This window comes from Battus philenor, unplaced genomic scaffold (assembly GCF_028537555.1).
Source record: "Battus philenor isolate CCGP_79_NKW_IND1 unplaced genomic scaffold, ilBatPhil1.0.hap1 SCAF_4, whole genome shotgun sequence".
Lineage (NCBI taxonomy): Eukaryota > Metazoa > Arthropoda > Insecta > Lepidoptera > Papilionidae > Battus > Battus philenor.
The window spans coordinates 4,880,927-4,908,021 of NW_027181704.1; the positions used below are offsets into that span (position 1 = coordinate 4,880,927).

General features: G+C 33.2%; 1 protein-coding gene across 2 annotated transcripts in view; it reads left to right on the forward strand.

The window, feature by feature from the left end:
* The first annotated feature begins 3,897 nt into the window (after positions 1–3,897).
* CrebA (Cyclic-AMP response element binding protein A) overlaps positions 3,898–27,095 on the forward strand; it is a 142,864-nt gene continuing 119,666 nt past the window's right edge. For both annotated transcript variants that reach the window (XM_068771765.1, XM_068771766.1), the window contains exon 1: positions 3,898–4,285. In XM_068771765.1, the coding sequence (XP_068627866.1) occupies positions 4,223–4,285 (63 nt within the window). In that variant the 5' untranslated portion in view covers positions 3,898–4,222. The remainder of the gene's footprint in view (positions 4,286–27,095) is intronic.

The window sequence follows — 27,095 nt, forward strand, 5'->3', positions numbered from 1 at the left end:
TAAGATGGAATCCAGAAGCGGTAGTCGAGAGCGCAATGCAGACGGAGCAGTCAGCGTTTTTTATAGTTGGTGTTAAAATACCGCCATTTTGGCCCGAGGAACCAACACTGTGGTTCGCACAAGTGGAAGGCCAATTCCAGCTTTCGGGAATTACATCGGATGCAACAAAATTTTACCATGTGATATCCCAACTGGATCAGCAATATGCCGCAGAGGAGAAGTCAACATAGTGCTGACCGGGGGCAATGGCAACCACAACCGCAACTGCAACCGCAACCACAACCGCAACCGCAACCGAAACCGCAACCACAACCGCAACCACAACCACAACCGCAACCGAAACCGCATTCGCAACCGCAATCAATCGCAACCGAAACCGCAATCGCAACAGAAATCTCTTTTATAGTTGATGCACGGAAAACACAGAGTATGTGTTTGCATTGTATACATAACTGTTATATCTTTTTTTAAATATATTTTAAAATAAAAGAAATGGTAAAGTAAATATAAGTATTTACGTACGTACTGTAGTATCGTAGAACACCAACACAGTGTTTAATACACTTGCCGCTATGTAATGTGTATTCTTGAATACATTACAAATTGGAAAGTAGCTGCTGTACTTGTTGAGCAGAATTTCATATTTTAACATCCCCGGGTGCATCGATTTTTAGATAATTACCTACAAAATTTGCCATTTTCAAAACTGCCAACTACTAATTATGTAAATATATAGTTAAGAATTCCTTATACAAATTATAGCCATGACATTCTTCGAAATTAGCTATTCAATTGTTTTCCTTCTTTTATTTTTTTCTGAATGTGTTTGCAACTGTGAAAAAAGTAAAATATGTTTTCGTTTTTAACACGAGATCCACAGTGGAACCAGCTATTAAAACTGGTCGAAGAAGCAATGACGTGTACAGACCTACCGCAATCGAGCATATGGTACACGGTTGCAAAATCAGAGGATAGTGGAAAGATTCCATCATGCACTACACTCTCCAGGCCTTGCTCATTCATTAATTATCCATTTGGATATATATAAATGAACTGGATACAAAATATCTTGCGAGAAAAAAAATTGATATCAACAAGGCAGTCAATACCACATTCTAAAAATTCTTTACGGACAGTTTTTGGAAATGAATCAATGGATTTATCATAAAATGGCAGAAATGCATCATTTTTAACGGTGGCGCATATTCAATTAAATTAATAAATAACTGTTTTTTGTTCCATTATTTCCGTTATACAATTTCATATATCGGGTTTTAAAAACATTCAGTGTCACCAACATTTCAGTTTAAAAATGTTTTAAAATTATAAAATAGAAATCTATTAATATTTGAACATTTATATTATCATTTATTTTCACAAATTGGCGGTAACTAAGAAATAACATTTCTGCGTCATTATGAACTTAAAATACGTTAGAAATTTTTTTTTTAATGTTTAAGGATTCTCTTTGCATCTGAGTCGGCGAGAATTAAGGTAGCCCTCGGTTGGCTTTTAGTGATGCTCCATCTCATGATAATATTTACAACTGCTTCGACGAGTTTAAACGTAGTCATATTAATTTCAATGAAGATTCGCTTGAAGAACGTCTTTTAACAGACTAAAGAGTTACCCAGAAATAAATTAATTCGAGCAAGTTTACGTATAGGTATGAAACAAATCAAAATACTTCTTTATAGTTCGGGCCTTGCACCGTATGAATTACATTTACTACCAAAAATAAAAGGAAATCTTCGTGAAATTTTCTTTCAAGATGCCGAAGACGCGGCGGCTGCGTTCGAAAACTGAAATGGCCCCCAAAGAGATGTAGATTTTATGCTTCTTTTACTGGACACATTAATGTAATATTGCAGAGTAATATTTTGAAAAACGCAATTATTTATATTTTGGTACATAGTTTAATTTTTGATATTCATGAAGTCTTGCCTCTACTATACACCATTGGAACAACTTTGTAATTACTACAAATAAGTAATAGCTTGTTAACTAGTTTTTTTTTAAAGATTTCGTTTGTGACATGTAAATGATAATACTGCGAAGTTCATTTCTGTAGCCGCTAAACAACAATGTCAAGCTATAAAATGGCAATGGGTATCATGTTAATTTCAATTTTATTTATACAGCACATCAAGAACGTAATAGCAAACACACGAAACCATTACAGTAAATCTTATAACTAGTGCGTACGTCGACACGATAGATGTGAAAAACTTCATTTAAATTTGGTACAGCAAAACATTATTCTAATTGAAAATATAAACAAAAAGACAATAACATGTAAAGGGCGTAATTAAAACGAAATATACCGTAAATTAACCAAAGGAACTTTGATTGAACTTTGAAATTCTGAATCACGTGGTCCGGTCAGGAAAAATATTCAGGTCAAGCAGTCTGTGTCTACTGTGGTGTAAAAGATTTAAACAAGTGAATGTATAGCTCATTTGCGGTCAGTTAATATTTGGTACACCCCATCCAAAAATCAACAGTTTTAAAAATAATAAATAACGTAATGATAATTAGATAAGAAAAAGTGTTTTCAAAATCCTTTGAATTGCCAGAAGCTATCAGCCTGTCGAATTGTTATAGAAATACTAAATTAATGTAACATGATCACTTTAAATAGGTTGATAAGAAATTGACGAAAAAGTTTTATAGGTTTTATCTGATATAGTGAATATACACTCCTTCAAAGTTTTTACACGTAGATCTAATCGCCGTCACCGCGTTTAATATATTAATTTTAATATACTAAAATGAAGCGTAGGAATTCTATAATACTGTAACAAAATTCAAAGGGATCAAGTTATACAGGTTCATTGGAAATATGTGTAAAAACTTTCATGCTTTTTGCTGATAAATGAGCTTCTTTCACTTTCACCCTTTTAAAACCTTTACTACTATAACCAATTAGTCTGTGTAATAACAAAAGCGATTAATTTAGTTTTCATGAGTTTAAACCCTTCTGGCATACACACTACAAATATTCCAGTGTTTATAATTATGGCTTCCGTGACGTAGCATCTGAGAACTAAGGGTAACAAGCACAAAAACAATATCGTTGTAGGATTTTTAACATTAAAATCCCGGATTACACCGGAATATTATTACCCGATTGTGGTTTTAACTAACAATTAAAAGCATGCGCTAGTTCAATGTGATTTTGGTTTCTTTCTATACGACGCCATCATTAATCTGTATCAATAACAAATTTTATATTGTTTGAAAATATAAAAACATTATCTCCTATTTCTTACGCTACACGAACTTTAATAGTCATGAAAACATAAAAAAATTATATATTTTATGTAATTTAGTAATTAACTTTGTAATTACCTTTCTAATACACACAATCGAAGCCTAATGTTAACGTAAATATGAAATTAAGAATTTTCTACCTACTATTTACCTGATCAGTTTAACAAGAAAGATAAGGAAGGCGGCAATGATATTTATTTACTATAAATGTTATAAAAAACTTTAATTAAAAAATAAAATTATAAAAGGTTTCACCTTTTTATGAGCAAACGAAATTGTAATTGTATTTATTTACTTTTAAATAGTCTATATAATACGAAATATATGCACAAAAAATATTGAAATATTATGTCCCAGTGTCTATATTAAAATGACTTAATAATATGAGGAATTCACCGAATTATACATTACAATATAAGCCGAAAGTTGTCTTAAATGATGCAAGATAATGACTATTGGGACGCGTGCTTCGTCGTACATGGCATCTCGGGCAACCCCCGCGCCCTAACACCGAGGCTTGTTTTTACTCCCCTATCACGTTATGAATGAGAGGCCGACGCCGGTGAGACCGGGCGGAGGGCGGAGGCGAGGGGAAACATCGCGCTTCGCATTCGCCGGCCGCGCTCCGCCGCGAATGCATGTCCTTTGATACTATCACTCGCAGACCAACTGTTCTTCGCGTGCAGTGAAAATTTATGAAAATATTTCTATCGCATAACCAAATGGGCTACAAAAGTGAAACATAAAAACTTGTTGTGGTGATACGCAGTGTTCTGTAATAACGTAACATAACTGACACTCAGTTGTGAAGTTTACATTCTTGCCGAGTTTCGCACAGCTCGGGAAAGGACCGTGGTAGCGTGACAGTTCGCGGTGTTTTGCGCGAGTTGTTCGCGAGGGAGTTTCTCCAAGTGCTAGTCGGAGGCCGTCGTGCACGTCCGGCCCCGACATGGAGAGTTACTTCGACATCTCCAACGACCTGAAGGATGTTTGGGACGCGGACATCGACCCGGTGAGTCGACCTTGCTACCGTACCGCTTATCTCGCAAAGGTGAAATGATACATTTGTGTTTAGTGTTAGGAGTGCGATATGCTGAGCGGGAAGCCGGTCAATGTCATAGATCAAACGCTCGACTCGATAACGTTGATAACAACAAATAGCCGCGGCTCGATCTCGCCGGCCTTGTTTTGTAAGCAAGGCAGCTGCCTACCTGTAGCGAAGAAAATAAACTGCATGCTTTGCTTGCTTTGAGTATTGCGCTCCCGTAATTGCATTATGTATCGACTTTTAAATCTAATTTTTAAATGACGCCCTCATTGGCCCGTTTTCATTGAGCGCAATCGCCATATCTCCATAGTTATTACAAATTAAACCGTTACGATTATGATAAAAATGTATTTCTGTAACAAAACTACCGGAAAATAATGTTCTATCCCTCTTTCCTTACCTTTGGTTTCTTGTTGCGTTAAATTCTTGCAATAACCTGCTCTTGTAATTCTGGGAAAGCATGGGTCTTCCCCTGTGGTAAACCTAGCCGTCGGCTTGAGATTTCGAAGGACCAAAATATGATACAATCATAATAAAATAGTTAAGAAACATCTCTACTTCAGATTTTATTCAGAATAAACAATTATACATGAAGATAAAAAAAGTAGTTTCATTTTAAATTACTTGAAATAAGACATTTCAAAACACATTTAATAGTTTTCTGCTGAATGAGGTCCGAACTTAATTGTCATATATATTTTGAATTAAACAGATTTAACGGAGTAAAAAAAATAGTTTATTTTGAAATTACTGTACATCTCCCACGTCTGATTAAACAATTATTTTAAATTTACATGTGTGGAATCATAAACAACATTGTGATTAAAGAATCATTGTTATCTTTAATATATGTACGAATATAGATTGAATCTCTATTTGTCCATGATCTTGCCAGTGGGTATTCGACTCTTCGTTTGGTTTAAAGTGACTATATTGTACTAATGTAGATTACTTACGTAATTTTTATTAAAATTGTCAAGAAATTGAGGCACATTAAATAAGAAAATTGTGTATAATGTTCATCTATAGTGCTACAAACACTAATTTGTTTAAGTTACCATTTAAAAGAAATGAATGAAACTTTTTTTCTGGTATTTAAATAGAACGTTATCTTTGTAGTTGATGACCACATTATTAAAACGTAGGAATAACATAATTAACTTCTGTTTGTTTGACTTGTTTATAATAAAATATTATAGATTATTATTTTGAATTAATTAAAGTACCTTCGTTACATTAATATTCGTATTTTAATAAAAGTAATGAAATTACAATCTCTTTTATGTAATAATGGGTCCCATTTTTCTTAATGGATTACAGAATAAATAAGTTTTAATAGACCACAAGTGTAGAGTAAACAAACTTGAGAAATGACAATAGAGGACCATTTTTTAATGTTAGAGATTTCGGAAGGACTTCGTGTCGGCTATTAAAGGCACCTGTAACTTGTTTTCTCTGCTATGCGGTGACGTCACGGTTGAATGTTAATGTCTAAAAACCGATCAAGGTGGGTAGGCAGCGTGCGTGAAGTGTTGCGTTGCGGGTGTTTGCCCTCTACATTTGGTCAGGTTGGCGGAGCGTATATTTCTTATGGTTGCGGTATACGGTACAGCCTGGTGCGACGACCTGGAGGCGTTGAACTAAGAGGCCCGGGGACCGTTTTTATGAAGTAGTTTTTTTTACCATGAGTACGCAAGTTCATTTTTCTTTTTTTCTTTTATAAACTTAAAGTCAATCTATTGATTCAAGTGTGCTTTTTATAAAGAAGAGAGTTACAACTGTAAATATTAAGCACACTCTCCTTGCGGATCTTAGGCGTATCATTGATCTTCATTTATTAAAATTATTGCAGCTTTCTCCAAAGCCTAGTCATTTGAATAGGAAAATCAAAGAGACTTGCCCAAATTAGACAGAATAATGTATTAAAAACTTTGACTTTTTTCTCATGTTTTATTAAATTGAATCTATCGTACTGTTATTGTGTTGCCCGCATTCGAAATAAGTATCGAAATACTTCCTGTTTCCTAAATCGCGCTGCTCATCCGGCTTCGGGTGCGTCATTGCCCATACATTTGTCTGCGCTGTCCAGGGATGGCACCGTTTACTTAAAAATACATTTGCGATAAACAAACTGACCGACATACTTTGAACATTGTATTCCATGTTGATATTGTATAACTCTTACAGTAAACAAATATAAAGATATGAAATTAACAATCGCTTCAGTGGCGTTTTATTAAAAAATTAAATTGACATTGGTTTAATAGTCATACCTAAGTGTATATATTATTCATTGTCGTCATCATAATTTTAGTTACAGAAGATGTACTGCTGAATATACAGATAATAAATAGATTTCCAATGGAAGAGATATGAAGCATCATCCGATGTCTGCCGATGACCTAAACAAAGTCAAATTCTCAATTTGGGAGTGGACGTCCTTCGCTGCTTTTTCTGGCCCGTGATCTCAATTCCAGAACTTTAAGACCCCACCGATCACCGGCTGTTTGTGCTTCATGGTCTTCCCTCTATCACTGCAACTTGCCAATCCGCTATATTTGTTACTTTCATTCGTTTAAGAATCACTTTTACTGTATAATGACGAACATATGTATATTATAAAGCCAATCACAGTTTTTAAACAGTAACGCCAAAAAATGTAGCGAAAATAATTGAATAATTTGCTTTACGTTTTAATTAGTATTGCAACTATATATGCAATGACACTTAAGATCAAAAGTTAATCTGAATATATGTATATCTAAAAGCGTACGCGTGTAATGATAATGTGAAACAGTAAAATCAAATAGGTTATCCTGCCTCAAGTACAAATTAATGAACTGATTAGCGGGAACGTGTGAGCGTTGCAACGTATTTTACGTGCTCGGTACGGTCACCCGGCGATAGTGTGTCGCGGCCCTACAGACTGGTATAACTGCACTGAGTAACAGGTCTATTGCGGTCACATTGTAATGTTAATTGAATTTCTTTTCCCGGTAACATCGTATTTTGTAAGACGTGAAGTATACAGTAACCTAGTGACTAGAACATTTTGGAATATTTTATATAAACTTCTAAATTCTTTTATGTAGTTGTCGACTTGATTTTTTTTATCTAAAGCATGAAATAAAATAATATAACAGATCATATCAAATATTCTCACACGTTCCGTTTAGAAAAATTGTTCACTTCTTACTTTAAGATTCACTTTCAATCTTTTCATCTAAACCATTTTAATACATTTAAGTAACAAATATGTCTACGATTTCATATTCCTTTGTAAATGTAAAACGTTCTATTAGACTTAATTATTAGTGCTCTCTCTTTAAGTATCTACCTACGCACGCGCTTAGTTTTTATTGATTGATTGACTTACAAATGTGCAAAATAATTTTTGCACATTTGTGTTAGTTCTAATAGCACTGTAGCTCTTTATTCTCTTATTTGTGTTATTATAAAGTCATGATGCGATACGATGACCATTTGTGTGTCATGACAAGAATGCTAGATATAGTGTTCCCATTTAATAAAAACTAGAATAAAATGTCTACGGTAAACAGAGTTAATACTAGAAAATAAACGTATGTTTGTAATTATTTACAATTGTTAACGCTCATTTTATTATAAGAGTGGTTGAAAGTAAGATATCAATTATGTCTGGTGAATATAGTATAGTAACACTGGGTTCATAGGATAAGCCAATTTATATTTAAAAGAGTTGTAGATTCATTGCTGTGTTAGATTAAGTTTATATAATTAAAAAAATATTTGGTGATTTTAATATAGTGCGTAGTAATCACGAGAAAGTATGTCTGGGTTTAATCTAAGCACTTTCACCGCGCTAATTTTTCATACAGTCAAATCCATTACTTGCATAATTAGTTTTTTTTTTTTCTATATAATTTTAATATCAACTTTTGTGTAAATATTAGATAAACTGTGATGTACTCGGCTTCAAGGTTAAAGCTGTGTAAATAGATCTTCAAACCTCTTTAGTACATGTTACATTTAATGAATTATAGTTAATATAACACTAGTTTTTACTTGCAATGATATTTCAAATGCGCCAACAAATACGTAGAGGTCTTTGCACAAAAAGTTGTTTAAATTAGTAATCTTATCACGCTATTCGATTTTCCTTTTGCACATTGTTCTAAAACGTATTTTTTAACATTACTGTCTAACGTAAAACTGTATAGTTTCAATGAATTAACACTTTTTATAAAATATGGCAAAAACATTGTTTGTCTGTCTTTTTATTAGAAACTAAATTTTCCTCAAAACGTAATGTGTTAAGAATATCGTATATGAAATGCTGCTGAGTTCAGAATTCATTCTGAATGGGATTTCGCATTACAAAATACTGTATTAACATCGCGATAAACATACATCTACCTAACTAAAAGACCAGGAGATGAGCCAGATGATTACTACGCAGTTATATCTCGGAGACCACAGACCAGCAAGCGTAGCTAAAGATATTCATCACAAAGTGAATAGATGATATTGTTGAGGACGTTGGATACAGGTCGGCTCCAATTGGTCCTATTAAAAATGTCGTCTTGCAGGAACCTCTTACGACTGGAATTAAGGACAGCAAAATTTTTTACTAAAAAAAGGATTACATATATAATAACTAAAAATACTGTTGTCGTAGTTCACCTGCGTTAAAGTGTAGTCTGTTGCAAAAATGCTTTCCATAATAACTCTGCGTTTTTAGGTTACTCGATTTTTCTGCACCCGCTCTGCCCTGATAAACTTGATTAAGAGTGAGCGTTGGTATGTTACACATTTCGAATTAAAATGTGCCAATGCTGAATACTGAATTTTATTGATAAATTATGTAAACTATGACTTGAACTACATATCGGAATCTATTAAATTATTTTGACAGACTTGTAGCGTCTCTCTGTCAATAAAGCACTCATGACGGTGTATTTGTTGAATTAGTCCTTGCGTTAAGAGGTATGCTATCAACAGGTTACTATGAATTTTATTTTTGAATAAGGAATGATTATATTGTTTATGCAGCGCGACTAGGACAATGAGTTCGGGTGTAATGTGAAAATCGCATACCCTGGGACGGGCTATTCAGAATAGCATTTATTCTACTCATCATTACTCTACTAATAGTTCTCGATGATGATTATGTAAATGAGATCTACAAAATACTACGTTAATTGAAATTAGAAATAGTCTTGTCTCTCTTGAGTATATATTTATGTACTGCGACTATCCTTATACCGCGCAGAGGGCGATTACTTAGTGGTGTAGGTGGGTAAGAACACCCCATAATCCCGTTATCTCAACAGAGGCAGTGTATCTTAAAGATTCATAAGATTTCTTTACCAAAACTCAAAAAAAGGCCCGATAATGATGATTCACTTTTCTTAAAGCGAACGAACTGTCACGCTAAGGGATATATTGTGAACTGTCTGCCATTCCCAGATTACGTTCTGATCGCAAATCGATATAAAACGTCTGTATTGAAAAAGAGCTTGTTTGTGGTGCTCAAACAATGGGAGTATTGCGTAAATATACGGGCCAAGCGTTGCGTCACTGGCGATGTGTCGAACGGTTTCGTTTCAAAAACAAGATGTTGACACAAGTGCTCCGTATGACATTGTCGCCCGAGAATGATCCGTCGAATGTAATCCCGCGCTTATCGATTTATAATTATTATCAATATACTTATTAACAACTGTTACCCGTGTATGACATTTATATGTTCACGTTGCTGGCCACTTTTAATGTTTTACAGTAATCACTCGTGTACATTATGAGAGAATCGCACGACTTGTTCAACTTGATAGACTAAAATCATATTGTGTTTTATTATTTTGCCGTTCTATTTACCGCATATGTAAAAAAACCTAATTAAACTTTTTAACCTACACGAGTACCTGAGCAGTGGTAGCGCAACGGTAGAGGACTGAGACTTCGACTGATATACTTACTGACTGACTTGACGACCGTAGGTCGTTGGTTCGATTCCCGGTAATCTTATATTATTCATACATTGTGGATTAATTATACAGGATTGCCACTGCTCACCAACATGTTTCCAGAGTATAGACAGCAGCGTCCTGTACGTACCGTAGCATCTGTGATGTTATGGTATCACCTTAGAAACCTTTAAGATTTGTGCACAAAACACTCTTCTCGGAACATTGTCGAAATATCGGAATATTGTCAATGATTTCAGTTCACAATAATCTCTATTTTTAAAATTGTTACGGGTTGCGTGTTTTGCACCTTGTATGAAAAGAAAAGTCCCTTAAAGAGTCTAACATCTACTATAATAATTTTTGCTAAATAAACGAAAGCATTTGAATTATCGATACATCCACGTTTGCTTCACTTTTCATGGCTAATTTTAGGACATTTAACCAAAAGCTAATACAAGGAAAAGTTAAAGCAAATAGAAACTCTGGTACGATGAAAATTTCATAGTAAATGAACCTTCGGTAATGGTATGTTATCGACACAATATCTTTAGTATGGTAGCTTCCGAATAAGAAGCAATTTATCTATATAAAGCTTTGAATGAAATAACTTAATAGTTTTCTATTAATATAGAAATAAAGAGTGAAAAAACCAAGAGGAACGCTTAACAATAACGGTCAATAAAATTGCAGTAAACTGTACTTTTTGCATGCGGTTCATTGCATTTTAACGGGTGCGCTGTATCTATCGTTCAATTGAAGAAACTAAGTGAAAAAAATTAATTTAGTAACAGATCGAAACATCTACCGCTATAGACAGTCTTTCTAGAAATATTTTATCTGTGCATCTTGTATACTTATATATTCTGCTTTATCTCCACGTGCAATTTAGAAGAAATATGTTAAAATATATGTAACTTATGTCATTTGTTGAGAACAGTTTTTAATTCATTTTATATTCTGTTATTAGCATTGCATTGTTTTTTCTTTGTTTGATACAAGCGTGGTTAAAAAGGGAGTTTACGGGCCTTAACTGCGCGAACAAAGTGTTGATCACATATTTCTTGTATTTTTCATCTGTTAATTGTTCACCGATAGAGCAATGGCTATGTTTATGATTCACACAATATCAGGATTCGGAATTGCGACCTACACAAGCCACGCCTTTAACAACTGCTCATATACAGGGTGATTGGTCATAATTGTAAAAGCTTTAAAAAAGTGAATGTATAGCTCCGTTCTGTCAAATAATGTAATAAGTTAGTAAGAAAAAAGTTTTCTAAGTCTTACACTGCATACTTTGTACCAAGTTATTTGCTTCGTTTTGTAATAGAATAAATAAATTTAATTAATAGTTGCTGACAATCGAGTAGTACTTTTATGTATATAATCAATCACCTTGTATTAACTATATTAGTTGAATTATAATACGTTATTCTATTTATGACTGTTAATTTAAGATTTTACTTATTCTTGTTATAATAAAGATAAAAATCAAAAAGTCGTAAAAAGATTTAGGATCGTCATTGATAACTTTTTTTTTTCATTCAAGTAGTGCTACAATTGAAAAATAAAAAAATAAAAATTAGTCGGCCAATGTTAAATTAAAAAAAACGAACATTTATTTAAGTAGATGTATTTGGAACGTCGCGAGAAGCGATGCAGGCAGTCCGCGGTCGTGAAAGGCGCGGCGGCGGCGTCCGCTCGTTTGCATTCCTCTCGCGACGGAGCGGACGCGTTCACGAATTTAGAGAGTCGCCTTTTGGACTGGAACAATTGTCATTCTTCATTAGCACCGTCTAGCGGCACATTCACTTGTTAGCGGCCGCGGTTAATGACATACGTGCCTTATTAGGTTGCTCCGATATTAACACTTTATTCAAGACGCAAATTGGAAAACCAATCATATAATCAAGATAAGGTATAAGTTACCACGAGTCGTTAAATGCAAAGGGTCACCGCTAGATGGACCGGCGACTATAATTAAGGTCAAGGGAAGTCACTGGATGCGGGCACCGCGAGTCCGGTCGCTACGCTCTTTGGGGGAGGTCTATGCTATGCAGTGGGTCTATCGGCTGATGTGATATAATAATAAGGACATTTTTTTTTAGAAGATTTTCTTATCTTCCAATTTGTACATATATAGCCCTAGCCTCTTTGTTAAGGACTAAATATTCGTAAATGAAATTCGTTTAATCATCATACGACGTTCACTGTAGACCATAGGTCTTCTTCATGGATTTGTAATTAGACGAATTGGATACGGCATGCATCCAGCGTCTTCCATCAACCTTAGCAAGGTATTCTGTCCACCTCGTGGATGGATGTCCTGCACAGCGTCTCCTGGTCCTCTGTTTATGTATTGTTTCGAAAACTTGATGCTGTTAGCCTTTGTAGAGCTGTTACAGCTTCGTCGATCTGAGATTTAATACCACTTACTTAAATTATGAATGCATTAAATAGTAATAAGGCGATCACAAATGGCGCTTATATGTTTGTATAGCCGCATAGTGTGGTGGAAGAATGGGCGATGGGTCACGGCGGATACGCGCAATGAGCGACAATAGACGGCGCGGCACGAGACACAATGCGCTCGCCGTGTTAGTGTTCAAACCGGCGACGTCTCAACGCAGCCGCACGTTTTGGAAAACATCTTATTATATGTATGATAATAACATCTCTCTTGTATTCTGATTGGTGTATGTTAGGTCGCATATTTTACTAAACATATCACGCTTTGAGCTCACGGATCTTTGATAAAGACCGGTCTCTGGTACAATGTTCAGTTTTGGTTAATTTATGCCCCCGATTTAAAGCTTCAATAACATTACTGTCACTAATATAACTGTATAAAGGACATACACGGTCGCTCAACGAACGGTGGAGATAATTATTTACGTGATTTCTGTACGATATCGAATTAGTAATGAGTAGATTCGGACAAATAAGAAGGCCACATAGCGCGTAAAAGAAATGGCCTCGGAGAACCTAAGATTCTGAAATGTAGACAACAGATCGGCAAGCACAGCGTAAAATGTGGACAGACACACAACGTGGACAGACACACAATATGGACAGACACACAACGTGGACAGACACACAACATGGACAGACACACAACGTGGACAGACACACAACATGGACAGACACACAACATGGACAGACACACAACATGGACAGACACACAACGTGGACAGACAAACTTATCAAAGTCGTCGGATGACGCTGGATGCAGGTACTCTTACTTAATCCATATGGACCGCTAACTTGCAGCGGTCACAAGTGAATAGTAAGCTGATAATACTGATAATGTGTTGATCAAAATGTATTTTGTGAAGAAAGTTTTGTCTAATGACTTCATTTACTCGATATCCTCCTCAAGGGATAAAATTTTATTCATTAAAGATCAAGATTCTTTACTATTGTCTTATGTTCTCATCGGCTTCGTAATGTAATAACAGTTATTACTCACTATATGGGTACGAATCTCATATGTCTTTCAGTTCTAGCTGTTTTTCGTTTTAATTGTATGTGAGTAGTATCAATCTTACATACAACACAAAAAGTATCTCTCGGACACAGTCTAATATTAAAACCCACGTCTTAAAGTTCTATTTGATGTAAATTTAATAATATTTGTTATACAGGATGATTGGTTATAGATGTAAAAGGGTGAAAAGATAGCTATATATTTCTTTTTATAAACAAATGAAATATTTATCCATGCCATCAATGTTTACTAAAATTACGCAATTGGTTACAAATAAAAAAATTAAACTTTGAAAATAAAAACACTTTGAATAGGATGTATATATTAATAGACAAATGAAGTGTACATTCAAAACTTTCAAAGTTTTTACATATATAACTAATCGATCTGTATTCTTCTTTCGAATCTCAAGATTTGTTTATAGCAGAACTATGGCAGAGGCATACATTTGGTCCTGCGTTTGAAGTCTAATAGGGTTTAATGGCGCGAGTGCGTTTATGACGCAAATTCCCGTGGTGCGGCCTCGAGGGCTTCATGCGCCGAACTACTTCGGTTTTATTGCTAACTATCAGTAAGTATTTATTAAAATTATTACGTCTCGTTTATTATTAAAATTTAATTTCTAAAATTTTTCTTCATCTATTGCACACATATAAGAGATTTCCACCAAGATACTAAAACGTAGCGAACCCGCTAGAACAGGGCTTAGAGAGTAGGAGTTAAGTAGAAATATTCCTTTCGCCGTGTAGAGATTAGCTAAAAACGAATTTTATGAGTTTCTACCCGCAAGGGGGTTAAGGAGACGTTCATTGAGTTAGGAAGCGGATAGATGACAACTAGTCTAACAAAGCATAACCAAAAATAGAAAATATTAACTTTTGAGCAGGATCTACTCTTGGCTTCAATATCATCATCAAGTCAGCCGACAGACATCCATTACAAGGCGTAGACCGCCCCCAAAATCCCTAATTGGCATATAAATATTGGCCAAATTGAACAGTGCCAGCTGCTATCGAACGTTTTCTCTTTCTATTTCTAATTCTCATGTTCTTTTGTGTTTTCTGTCTCGTTCTTTCACCCGGACCAAGTGAGCCGTAGTCACGGGGTATTAAGTGTGCTTGCGTGCTCGATTTGGCGAAAGCGTGGACACATTCATTTAATACCACCGGCGTATATATTTCTATTTGCCACCAGTTTCTATAGCGCTCCATAGTAATTGTTAACGAAAATATGATTTTTCCTTCTTGTTTTAAATCAATAACTGTGAGAATTGAAATTTGCTTAATGACAAATGTTATTTATATGCATATTATTAAAGCTTTGAAAAATAATGTTCACGAAAAAATTCTTATGACATATATAGTTTTATACTTAACTCTCTCGAGGTACCTAAGTGGCTTCGTGGTGAATTTCAGTTTTAGGGCGAAGTAATGTAGCAACAATAGAGTTTTAAAGAGTGGAGAGCCCAAAAAGCGCAAGAGAGAGAGAGCAAGCGCAGCGTAGGGCGTCTAATTACAAGTTTGACCGATGCAAGGTAAAGATGGCGGTATACTAGGGCCGTGCTATGTGCTATATGCTATGATCTTTATATTTACGACTACTTTACCTGTAGTATAGCTTGTATTATAAAATTCTACGAGTTAATTGGTTTTGAACTCTTTAAAACTACTTTCAATCGCTTTTCAATTGAGTAAACGAATAATTTACATGCCTAAAACATGTCGAAATAAATACTTCTTACAGTTTTTTTAGGACATAAGATAAAACGATGTTTATTTTAGGCTATTTATGTTCAACGATTCATTTCGGTTTCGCGCACCCTGAGTTCTACAGAGCTATAACCTGAAAAGCATATTAAAAACTCCGTACCGTCGTAGGATAGTCATGTTACTTATTAATAAGGAATCTGAAAAAAAACAATTAACCATTTATTATTACTGGCTTGCCTTTGGATCGATAGTCTTAAGTAAATTTATGATATGTTTAGAGACAGCTCTGGCGAATGAACAACTAAATCGCTTCTTTATTTTAATTTATTCATCACAACGAAGGACATTGATGTAATAAATTTTCCATTAAAATGAATAATTTTGCTCAGCGTCTATAATATCTTCTGGAAAGGAGATTTACAAAAAATAAAATTCGCATTACTTTTAAATTCTCTATCGAGACTACAGTATTTTCAAACTGTTCTTATATAAATACGAGATTAAACGCGTCTATTTATGACAACATAAGTCCATTATCCCAACATGAAGTTGCTGGGGAGTGGATAGCTTAGTCTATATTTAATAAATAGTAGCATTTCAAACGTAGCAATAAAGGCTATGAGAATTATTAACGTGGAAGATACAGAACATGTGCAATAATGAAAAATAACGATGGCTAGTAGTTACGAAAATTACCGGCCATAAACACATTTGCAGACAGTCAAGCATAAAATATAGTAAAGGTAAGAATTCTATTCAAAATTCCTTCATCCTTTTTTTTAATTATACGGTTTTATTACTTGATTGGCTTTACTTACCAGTTTCTAACAAGTTACGTTTTTGTAAGTTTTGTTTTTAATTATAAATATAGTATATGTTTTTTCTATAAAGTTAAATTATAAATTAAAATCATTGATAACCTGTGCTATTTCTGTCAACGCTGATTAGATTATCAAAAGGAATTAGTGTACGTTTACTAACGATTACTTAAACGATTTGTTTTTTTTTTTTTCGCAGTTCATTATGCATGAGGCAAAGTATAAAAACTAAACAAGGAGTCGATTTACATTTAATTTTAGTGATTAAATAATGATTCAATAGACACTCAATGAATAGGCTACCATATAGGATGGAGCATAATAAATAGAATGCGTACTTACTTAGCACTGAGTGAAATTGTGGTCAAGGGAACGTAGATTGATTGCAATTACCTTTAAGGATGTGTTGCTGATTATAATTTTTTACACTATTCCATGTAGAATGTTGTAAACGTGAAATTTTGATGACGAGTGATTAGACAATGAATAAGCTAGTACGCTTAATATATCGGATGCGTAATTAGCACCGAGTGAAACTGTGGTCAAGGAAGGATTAATTGCAATTACCTTCAATGAATTGTTGATGATCAAAATTTTTTACACTATTCTATGCAGAATATTGCTAACATGAAATTCTGATGATGAGTGAATAGACAATGAATAGGTTAGTACACTTACTAGAAGATGCGTAGAAGCAGAGAATTAGCATCGAGTGAAATTGTGGTCAAGGTAGTTTAGAATGATTGTAATTTCCTGTAAGGATGTGGTGGATTTATAACTTTGAACACAACTGTATGTAGAATGCTGTAAATGTGAAATTGTAAATTATTAGATTTTTTTACGGTAACGTATCGAAACGATCCCACGGTTGGCGTCGATAAGCCGCACGTGGTGCGCCAACTAATTCCGATTCGACGATAACCGGCGTTACGTAAACCTTAGTAAAACTATGTTTTATGATTAGACACGAATGCGTTGTTACATCCACTATGATTACAGAACACCGTTGCAGTTCTGCAGGTTTTTCTTTGTACAAATGTTTATTTTTTCACATCAACCTATCAAATGTTCTGTTGGCAAATGTCTAACATCATGTATAGTTCAAAATACTATATAATTGCATTAGAGTTAAGTTTTCACCCACGAAACAGATTTTAATTCGATCAGATTTATGAGAAAGAGTTAAATTGGTTTTATAACTTGATGTTATCGTCTTCATGTTTTTAATTCTTGGGCTTTTATTTCGTTTAGTATTTTAATTGATCTAATTGTAATTTATGGGCCATGTTATAATCATGGTTATGAATGTTCGTATAGTACATTTATTTTGCTAATAATTGACTACTAAATAATTGAGAATTGACGATTTATATACTTTTATGCTACTGTAGTTAGCTTTTTTAACCTTTTTATTTGGTACTTCAGTTTACTTTCTTATTGTCTGATGTTGAATAGATTTATATTTGAATATTAATTATGTTTGGAAGAACTTTAAATGCTAGTTGTTGCTAATTTGAATATGTTGCTTCACATCTAATGTCAGTAAATATATAAATGAATGTCTGTTGAAAAAGTATGATACTAAAAACTAATTCATTATTCTATTTAATAAAAAGCATAGACAAAAATTAGTTAATATAAAACGTAAAGAAGTGAATTTTGTAATTAAGTATATTAAACAGTTTACATTTTGCTACAAATTTGTTGGCGTGAACGCCGGTTTGGTAATAATTATCTAATTCACGTAAAGGTCAAACAAAAGTCAAACACGAAAGTGTAAATAACTTTACAACTGTATTTAATAAGTTTAATGTTTATGTTAACATTTTCTGATAACATAACATTGTAAGTTGTACGTAAGATTTTTTATTTGTTAAACTTTTTTAGTTTTTCAATTAACTTTGAAAGTAAGGTATCTTTTAATGAGAGTTTCTTTCTGCTTCATTCAAATATAAAGACCTTCAGTTTTTACATGAAAAAACAAAGTATTTGATAAAAAAAATCAATTTAAAAATTAGACGTTTGTAAATCTTAAAACAAAATAACTTTTAATGCATAATTTTACGTGTAAAGGGGAATAACTTTATGTTTTCAAGTTTACGTCCACTAGCGCCGATGTAACAGCTTCACTACAGGAAAAGATTAATTTTCCTCATGCGATGATACAGCTTTATCGTAATAACCAATTACGAGAATTCCTTATACGTATAACATTATAATTTGCATTTTACAAGTTATCTAATGAAATTATTATGTCCTATTATTGTAGAAGCTGAAGAGAAGATTATATAAAAAATTTAGGTTTCCTTAACCATTTCTAGATATATATCTACAAAGATCCATATGGGGCATCCAGGGATATAATTTAGTATTGATTTGATATCATATTATTGATCCGTGAACATCGTTTGTCTACGCATCTCCATATTCCTTAAGTAACGGATATAGTCCAGCTGTTTTGCAAGTTGATATTGTATCGGACAGGCTACAGATCGCGCAAAACAAATAGCTGCTGTGGTTTTAAAAAGTGGAAACCACAGACCCATTTGAAATTTATGGGGGGGCATATGTATGTAAGAACGGCACTGGATATTCTACAGTTGAAATGAAAGTTCAATTGGGTAGAAATTATAATGAACTGAGCACCCTTATTATGGCATCATCGAACTTAAAGCAACGTTGATTCCAATCAAGCCCTGACCTTAGAAGAGGCCACAAAAATGTTATTGCTATTAATAGCGGATTAATGAACCCTATATCTAAGTTATCAAAAGAAGAGATTTATATATAGCGAAAAGAATTCTAATTAAAATATTAAGTTATAAAACAAATTTATTCCTCACGGGATTTTCTTTCATTACCAAATTTTAGGTACAACTAAATACAAAGTAAACTATCTAAAGGTCAAAGTAAACTCTGATAAGTGTTGATTTAAACTAAAATCATTCAGAATCGAATTTAGTAATAAATTCGCTCCAACTGTTTGCTATAATGTCAATCAAATTGACATTTAATTTTAATAGTAAGATAATTATTTTTTAAAAGAAAGTGCCAATTAAAAATTTATTGCTTTTGAGTATATTAAGTCCAAAAAAATGCTCACGAATTATGAAAATAAGAGAGCTTGACAGCAAACGTCAAACAGAAACTGACATTATAATGTTGTCATTTTAAAGTTAAACTTACTACTAAAACACAAATTAATGTTCTGTTTATGAATTTTCATTTATAAACATATTATTTTTAAGCATATAATTTATAAATTCATTTATTAAACAATCACTTTTTTAATCATTGACTAAAGAACAAATATGATAGAAGGCAGACACAATTGGGAATATGATTATTAATTTACATGGAATTATATAATATCATTGTCACTGCAAACGACGGAGGAAAATGTTGTGATAGATCCGGCTTGGGGCCAAAAATTCAAAACACGTTGACATCACCTTTACGATCGATACCGTTTTAATAAAAAAATATTTGCGGGTTTCGTATAAGAAACGTTAAGGTGAATATTATAAAGCGTGGGGTGTACAAAATTTAAAGTTTACACAAGAACTACTAAAGATTCTCGTATGTTTTGTTTGTTTTGATGTAGTTAGTCATTTGCAACTGCTATTTATATATTTGCGAAAGGATGTTGACGTTAAATGAAACTAAAAAGATTTGCCTTGTTTTCAATAAGCCTCAGCTCGATCAAAGTAATTTGGATTGATCGATTTTTAATTTTAAGTTTTAAGATTAAAAATAATTCTTAAATAAAAGTCACCTTATAAAACCTATAAAATTAAGAATTAATGTATCATAATGGATGAAGTTGGTATAAAAAGTTAAAATATTCATAGCATGAGCTAATATATTTATATATTGTTCATTGACGAAACTTTTTGGGTCACGACCATGAACTTTGCTAATTTCTACGAATAGATAAAATATTTTTTTTATTTATCAACACTAACGATTCTTAGTTTATTTTAAGTCTGTGGTTCTCATTGGAAAGCTCACAGTCGCTCAATGAGCTATGGAGAAGACTATGCTCGGTATTCTACGAAAGCGAAAAAAAAATTAGGAAATATATCAAAAAAAAAAATTACCGACATCCCAGCGGATTGGTAAATTAGTAGGATTCAGCAAGCTACATAAAAAAGTGAACAGAAAACTCCTGGGGTCTAATGGTTTTGCAGTAGAGACCACGGACTAGCAAACCACTTTTTTAAGATCGACGGAAAACGCCAGAATCAAGCCGCTTTGAGCGTTAATTAAAATCAAGTATTAAGTTATAATGATAATACGGTATGAATTCGACTGTCATAAATTTAAAAATAGTATAATTTTGTCTATTTTATCTAAAAATAATAGTGCTATTTTTAGCGTAGCGTCATTAGGCAAAATAGCACAATTAAAGTTAGCGTGAAGCTATCTTACATAATCGACCTACGATAACTGAACGAGGGTCAATGTGACAGAGGTAATGTCGAGGTCACCTTAACGTACAATACAACAAGATAATCGATCTCCTCTCCGCTTTTAAAAACACTGACGTCTCGACGCCGAAGCGTAAAAAGAAACCAAGATTTAAATTTAAAGTAAAATAATGTAAAAAGTATGCTGGTGCATTTACATCTTTTTAATATAACCCACTTTGTAGAGAATCTCTGTTAATTTGTAACTGGTTTCGTGTTTTTTGGATTGTAAGACGCAGCGAACGATAAAACCTCATTTTCATAAGATTCTTAGAAAAACATATTTTAGTTTTACTTTCCAATGATAATATTTATTTTACAATAGCTGTCCTGACCAACGTCGTATTGTCAAAAGTTATTGGTCAGTGACAGGGCAATAGAAAAAATATTTAAATAGAATGTATTTCCATTCGAATTTAATGTTTATATTAATAGCAATTACTCACAAAAATAAGTTTACTATTTTGTACGAACGACGATGACTTTAAAAATAATGCAATCGCGTATTTTCATTACGACGACCTTTACAAGGTAATTTTGTTTGATTGTGCCTTAAAATGCTTCTTTTTGATTAATAAATACCTCAATTTGCTCTGCGATTTGTATGGGATAAGTAAAATGAAGCTTTTTACCATTTTTATTTCCAACTTTTTCATTCATGATAACCTTTCCGTATCTTAATGAAAATTTAAAAAAAATTGAGACGTTCTAGGTGACCTTATCAACATTAGCAAATAATTATTTCTCTCTCTCTGTCTCTCTCTCTCTCTTTATATATATATATAATATATAATCTATTATATATATATATATATATATATATATATATATATATATATATATATATATATAATAGATTCAAATGTGTTTATGTTATCTTTTCACACTAACACAAAATTTGACTTTATTTTTGTTAGCATTGTCTTATTATGTGGTATTGCCAAAGATGTAGTATTGTTTTAATAATTGTTACAAGTTTTATTTAATAGTTGACAAGGCAATGGTCCTTCTGTGCCGGAGTTTATAAGCCGCCTGAACGATTCCGACATGACCGGACGTCTGTTATCCTAAGACAACAACACGGTCGGACAATTTAATTCGCCCTTCGCAGCACGGAAGCGCTCATTCGTGAATGTCACAAGTATACATTCTATACATTGTACACTGCTTTGACAATATTCATGAATACAGAAGATTTCGTTGAATATTGAGACGCGAGGCCATTTCGTATCGGCGGATATTTTGTTATCTTTAATTATAATTCGGCTTTATTCTTTATACCTTTACGATAATGTATAAAACGTTACATAAAAATTAAAATCTATTTTGTAATTAAAAAAAATAATTATCATGTCATGTTTCCAATAACTTTTTTTCACGTGTTTTACACCGCTGTTCCAGTGGTATTTTCAAGAGGGGCAGGGCGCAAAGTGTGCTTAGCCTAAAACTTATAAAATCTAAGATAGAGAAGCTCGAATACTCCCTGGGAAGTCACGGTTCGTGCCGTTACGTTACGTTTCACCGGATTGAGAGCTGGCCTAGCCCTTAGACAGGCCTAGCGCGTAAGCGGACGCTCCATAGAGTGCCTAGGCTCAAGAACCTACTCGAGGGACTTACCTTGGGTTGCCTCTCGTCGATAAACCCGTTTAAAACCAATTATAGTTTCACGTATTGTAAATACGCAAATGATTTCATTAAAAATTATTATATAAGTATCCTCTTCCTATTCGTCCTTCACTTCTATTTCTTAAGCTTGGCTAAATTCGTTTCTTTATTCTATTATTGACATATTTCGAAACTTATGTGATTTCTTTATACGAAAATTTGCTTTATAATTATCAGAGTAAGAGAGAGAGAGAGTTTGTTTAACTATATGCAGTTGTTATTAGAGAATTTATATTTGAAAGAAATTGGTGTTGTGTTAGTCAACCGGATCCACGGTCGTCGAATCAGTTTCCACTGGTCAGCGGAGACAGCTTACGTAACCCGTACTATCCGAAACATAAATTCTCCGTCGGTGGGGCGTTATCAAGCGATAAATTTTATTCGCCTACGGTCGAATAATCCACTTGTTCCACGTTGATAACGGAATATTACATAGAGTTTGCGATATGAAACGTTTTGGGTACGGGTCTCGCTGTTACATTATTAAAACGTTTTGAAAACCCTTTTCTGTTGGTTGTAATAAAGGATTTATGTTGAGGATGTCCTGTTTTAAATATGCTTGTCTGCTTTCGACGTGATTGAAATATTTAAAGGTTTTTGTTAACATTATTGCTTTTTCACCTTTACCACAATAACCAGGGTGGAAAGTCATAGGTATAAAAGAGGGTAAAGGTATTAATATATATCTAATTTATCAACAAAAGCTTTAAGCCGCCTATTTCTAATCACTCTAACTGAAGTGATCACTTTGAAAAATGTTACATTAATTTATTTTGTCTTTTACAATGCAACAGGCCAATAACTTCTGGTGGTACTATCTGCATGAACTAATAATATACAATAATTAATTTTAATATATAGCTATCCGGATTTTTTGAAAATACTTTCTTAAATTATTTCCTATATTTGAAACTATTATTATTGAGATATGATACATATACAAGATAGACAATACAGATAGCAAATGAGCTATATATTACACCCATTTAAAATTATTACACCTGTATCCATATTAAAAACTTAGTTAACAATCAACACTCGCGTATAAGAACGTATTAAATAATATCACAGATGTTCATAATATTACAATAACTTATCACATTTACGAATTATATGAAAAAGAAATAATTCTAACGTGTTCAAGAAAACAATCTTCCTGTCTGTCACTGGCAGGATACAGAGAGAATGCTTAAACCCCCGCAAAAACAGAAGCAAAAACATCCTGCTATTAATTGAATATTTAAAATTATTCATCGTCAAGTTTCTAAAATTGTATCCCTTTATACCGATTGATTGGAAGTAGGTGTAAAAGCTTTTTAGTTTTTGCCTCATAAAAGAGTTTTGATCGAATCAACATATACAATTTTTTAAAAATTTGTGGAATTTTAATTCCTATTTCAAAGAATCTGTAAAACTAGTTGCTCCTTTGTGGGTAACTATTAACACCTCTGCACCATCACGAAATAAATTTAAAAAGTTTATCCTATAAAAATTAGTAAAAAGTCACTGTAATAGTATAACTCTACTGGATTAAAGATATTTGTAAAATTTATCACAGTAAAATAACGCATTGAGTTTGAAAAGCTCTTTACAGATCAGAGCGCAAATGAAACCCACATAGTCGTGTGTTTTAGGTTGAAAGATGCCTTTATAAAAGTTCAATCAGATCAAAGCTGGCTAATCTATATGTATTATTCTAATGTGTGTAAAAAGTGTTCACTATAAATGTTGTATATACGTATTATTATTGTATCTGGTAGTCTCAATGTTTACTATGTTTTTTAAATGTTTAAAGTTGACACTTATGCCTCTACTTGTAAATAGTAAAAGGTCCAAAGTGGATAGTAATGTGTGAATAGTCATTAACAAAAGAGAATAATGTAATATAGAATCGAGTGCTATCGATTTTATCGATTCACAGCTGCGATCGCGGACAGAAACTCGCCGAGAGGTGTTTAACGACATCGGAAGCGCGATCGTCGTGAGTTTGTGAAAGTTTACCTTTCGGCTGAATGACAGCAACGAAACGAGTTTTATCATCTGTATCAATAGATGTAGATAAAAGAGAAACATTTAGACTGTCTCACGGGGAGATCGTTGCCTTTGTTACTGTTTATAAAAGGAATTAGATTTAGCGGTACCATAGGATTCAACATTCATGTTAATCTTTTGCTTGTGAAGTATTGTTTTCCTAGATTTTTATTGTCTCTATTTATATGGACTGTTTTTGTGGCTTTATATGGCTGTGTCTGTGGCTTATTTTTTTGTTTTTCTTCTCAGGCAAACATAGAAAATGTCAATCGAGACTTGAGGTACTTTGGGATTTTTAATTGTCATCATTTTTGTTTGCTGCACACTCCCCCACAGATTTTTCATAGGTCCAGTTGGAAGCGACTTGGATCCAGCGTCTGTTGATGACGTTAATCAGGTCTTATGTCCACCTTGTGGGTGGACGCCCTAAGTTGCGCCTGCTGGTCTATAGTCTACCTACCAGAACTTAAAGACTCTACTGATCATATGTACTACGCGCTGTGGTCTGTTACCTGCCACTTAAATCAATCGAATATCGGTTGCATTAGAATTTGTCTTCTATCATTCCGAAAGTATAAACTTCGATTGTGATTGTATAATACAAAAACATTAATTACACAAGAAACATTTCGTTTTTGTAAAACGTCTTTTATAAATATCTTAAAGTAATTTAACGGAGGCGCGAGAAATTTTATAAATTATACGTTAAGTGAAAATAATTAAAATAATTACTTGAAACGAGTGCCGTTGCCTCTTACTTAAAGTATTGCTCGTAAGTGGTTCTGTTGATATTTAAACCGAAAGCATTGCAACAACGAGCAGTTATCGGGGGTCGCTGTGATTCGGCGAGAAACTGCATTTTACTGCACAATGTCACTTACGTAATATCGCGCCGATAAGAATGCAATTAATGAACGTACCGTCGAATGCACTTCAGAGATTTGTAGTCATGATTGTATTAAACGCATTTCACCGTAGATTTTTAATGAATATTTTTAAAATGAAATCGAATTCTTGCTTCTGTACTTCATTATGCAGTGTCAGCAATAATTAAATTACTTGTTTAAAACGATTCCACGGGTACTCTTGCACGTAATTTTTGTAATGAATGATAGGTTTTTGAAAAGGCAATAGTGGAGAGAACGCTTATAAAATATTAGTAACGCTAGGACACGATTCAACGAATGGTGCGAGGCGCCTGTAGCAATGTATGTTATGTTTATGTTATTCTTTTAACAAAGCAGTATATTGAGCTAGATCTAATAACTAAGAGTGTACTGACAATAGTTAGGTTCTTATAATAGTGCCAGCGTTATAATTAACATTTCTCTGTTTAAAAAAAATATATTATGAGTATTTATTACTAAAGCAGCAGAGGACTGAGACATGTGATAGTAGATTTGGTTCGATTCCCGGGATACAATTTTATATAACTTACACTTTGTGCATTATGCAACTGTTCGCAGAGGAGTTTCCGGTGAATGAAAAGCAGCTTCCTCTGCGTACCATAATACCACACTGCGATCGCCAATTCACTTGTCAAGCGTGGCGATTATTGTATATCCCGTCCTAAATATCTCTGAGATAAGCCTCCCCCAGAGATATCTATCTCTTGTAGTCGGCATCTATGCGCTGAAACGGCGATTTATTTTATTATTTATATTTTTTAAAGCAAAAATAATTAAAATAGATAATAAAGTTAAAAGCGATAGTTTTGTGAATGGGAAATAAATGTATTTGTTTAAATACTCGTGTAAGTTATCGTAGGTCTAAGTTACAACAAATTATTTAAAATTGATTAATAAAATTGCACAGACTTAATTTAGAATTATGAAAAGATAATATAATATTGTTTCAGAAGGTGTTCGTGTAAATTATTATTATATGCTTCGTAATATTTTCCTTTTTGTCTGCCATTAAAAAATCTTGTTATGAAAGTGTGCAAACCACATTTTAGATAATCACAATCATTAATTTGCCATATTTAGGTAAACATAGTTCTCATTAATGTTACATTAATCATGCGCTATGTGTATAAGTGTCTAATATTGTAATGATTAATTATTATTAATATTTATAATATTTACATTTATGCGATGTCTTGAAAAAATAATAAGTGAAAAAAAACGCTTCTATTACAAAGTCTAAACTTAACTTCTGTTTTATACTTAATTAAAGTTATAAAAATGTCATTATGAAGAAATTGAAATTAATGTGTTTATACTATCGAATGCTTTATGAAATTGACTTAAGAACAAAACAGTACCAAAGTGACAGGCAGTCGACGTTGCCGGTGGATGTACACGATTGTTCAATGAATCACAATACCTGAATTTAGAATGAGTCATTCGCGACGACAGAGATTCGAATGGCTCTATCTCCGTGCGATCTTTTACACTTTCCAACGCGGAATGTGATTAAACGACAGCGATAGTGACTAAAAAATTAAATAGATTTTTTTATAAATTTGTTTATCATATATATTCGATATTTGAATGCAAGAAATTTATAAGCAATAGCTCCGATTTTCATGCATAATGAAATAGTGTACTTTCTTAGATAATGTTGTATATAATAAGATACATAATATGCATAGATTTATGCGAATATTACTGATAGGAATAAAATTTATTTTTACCGGGCTACG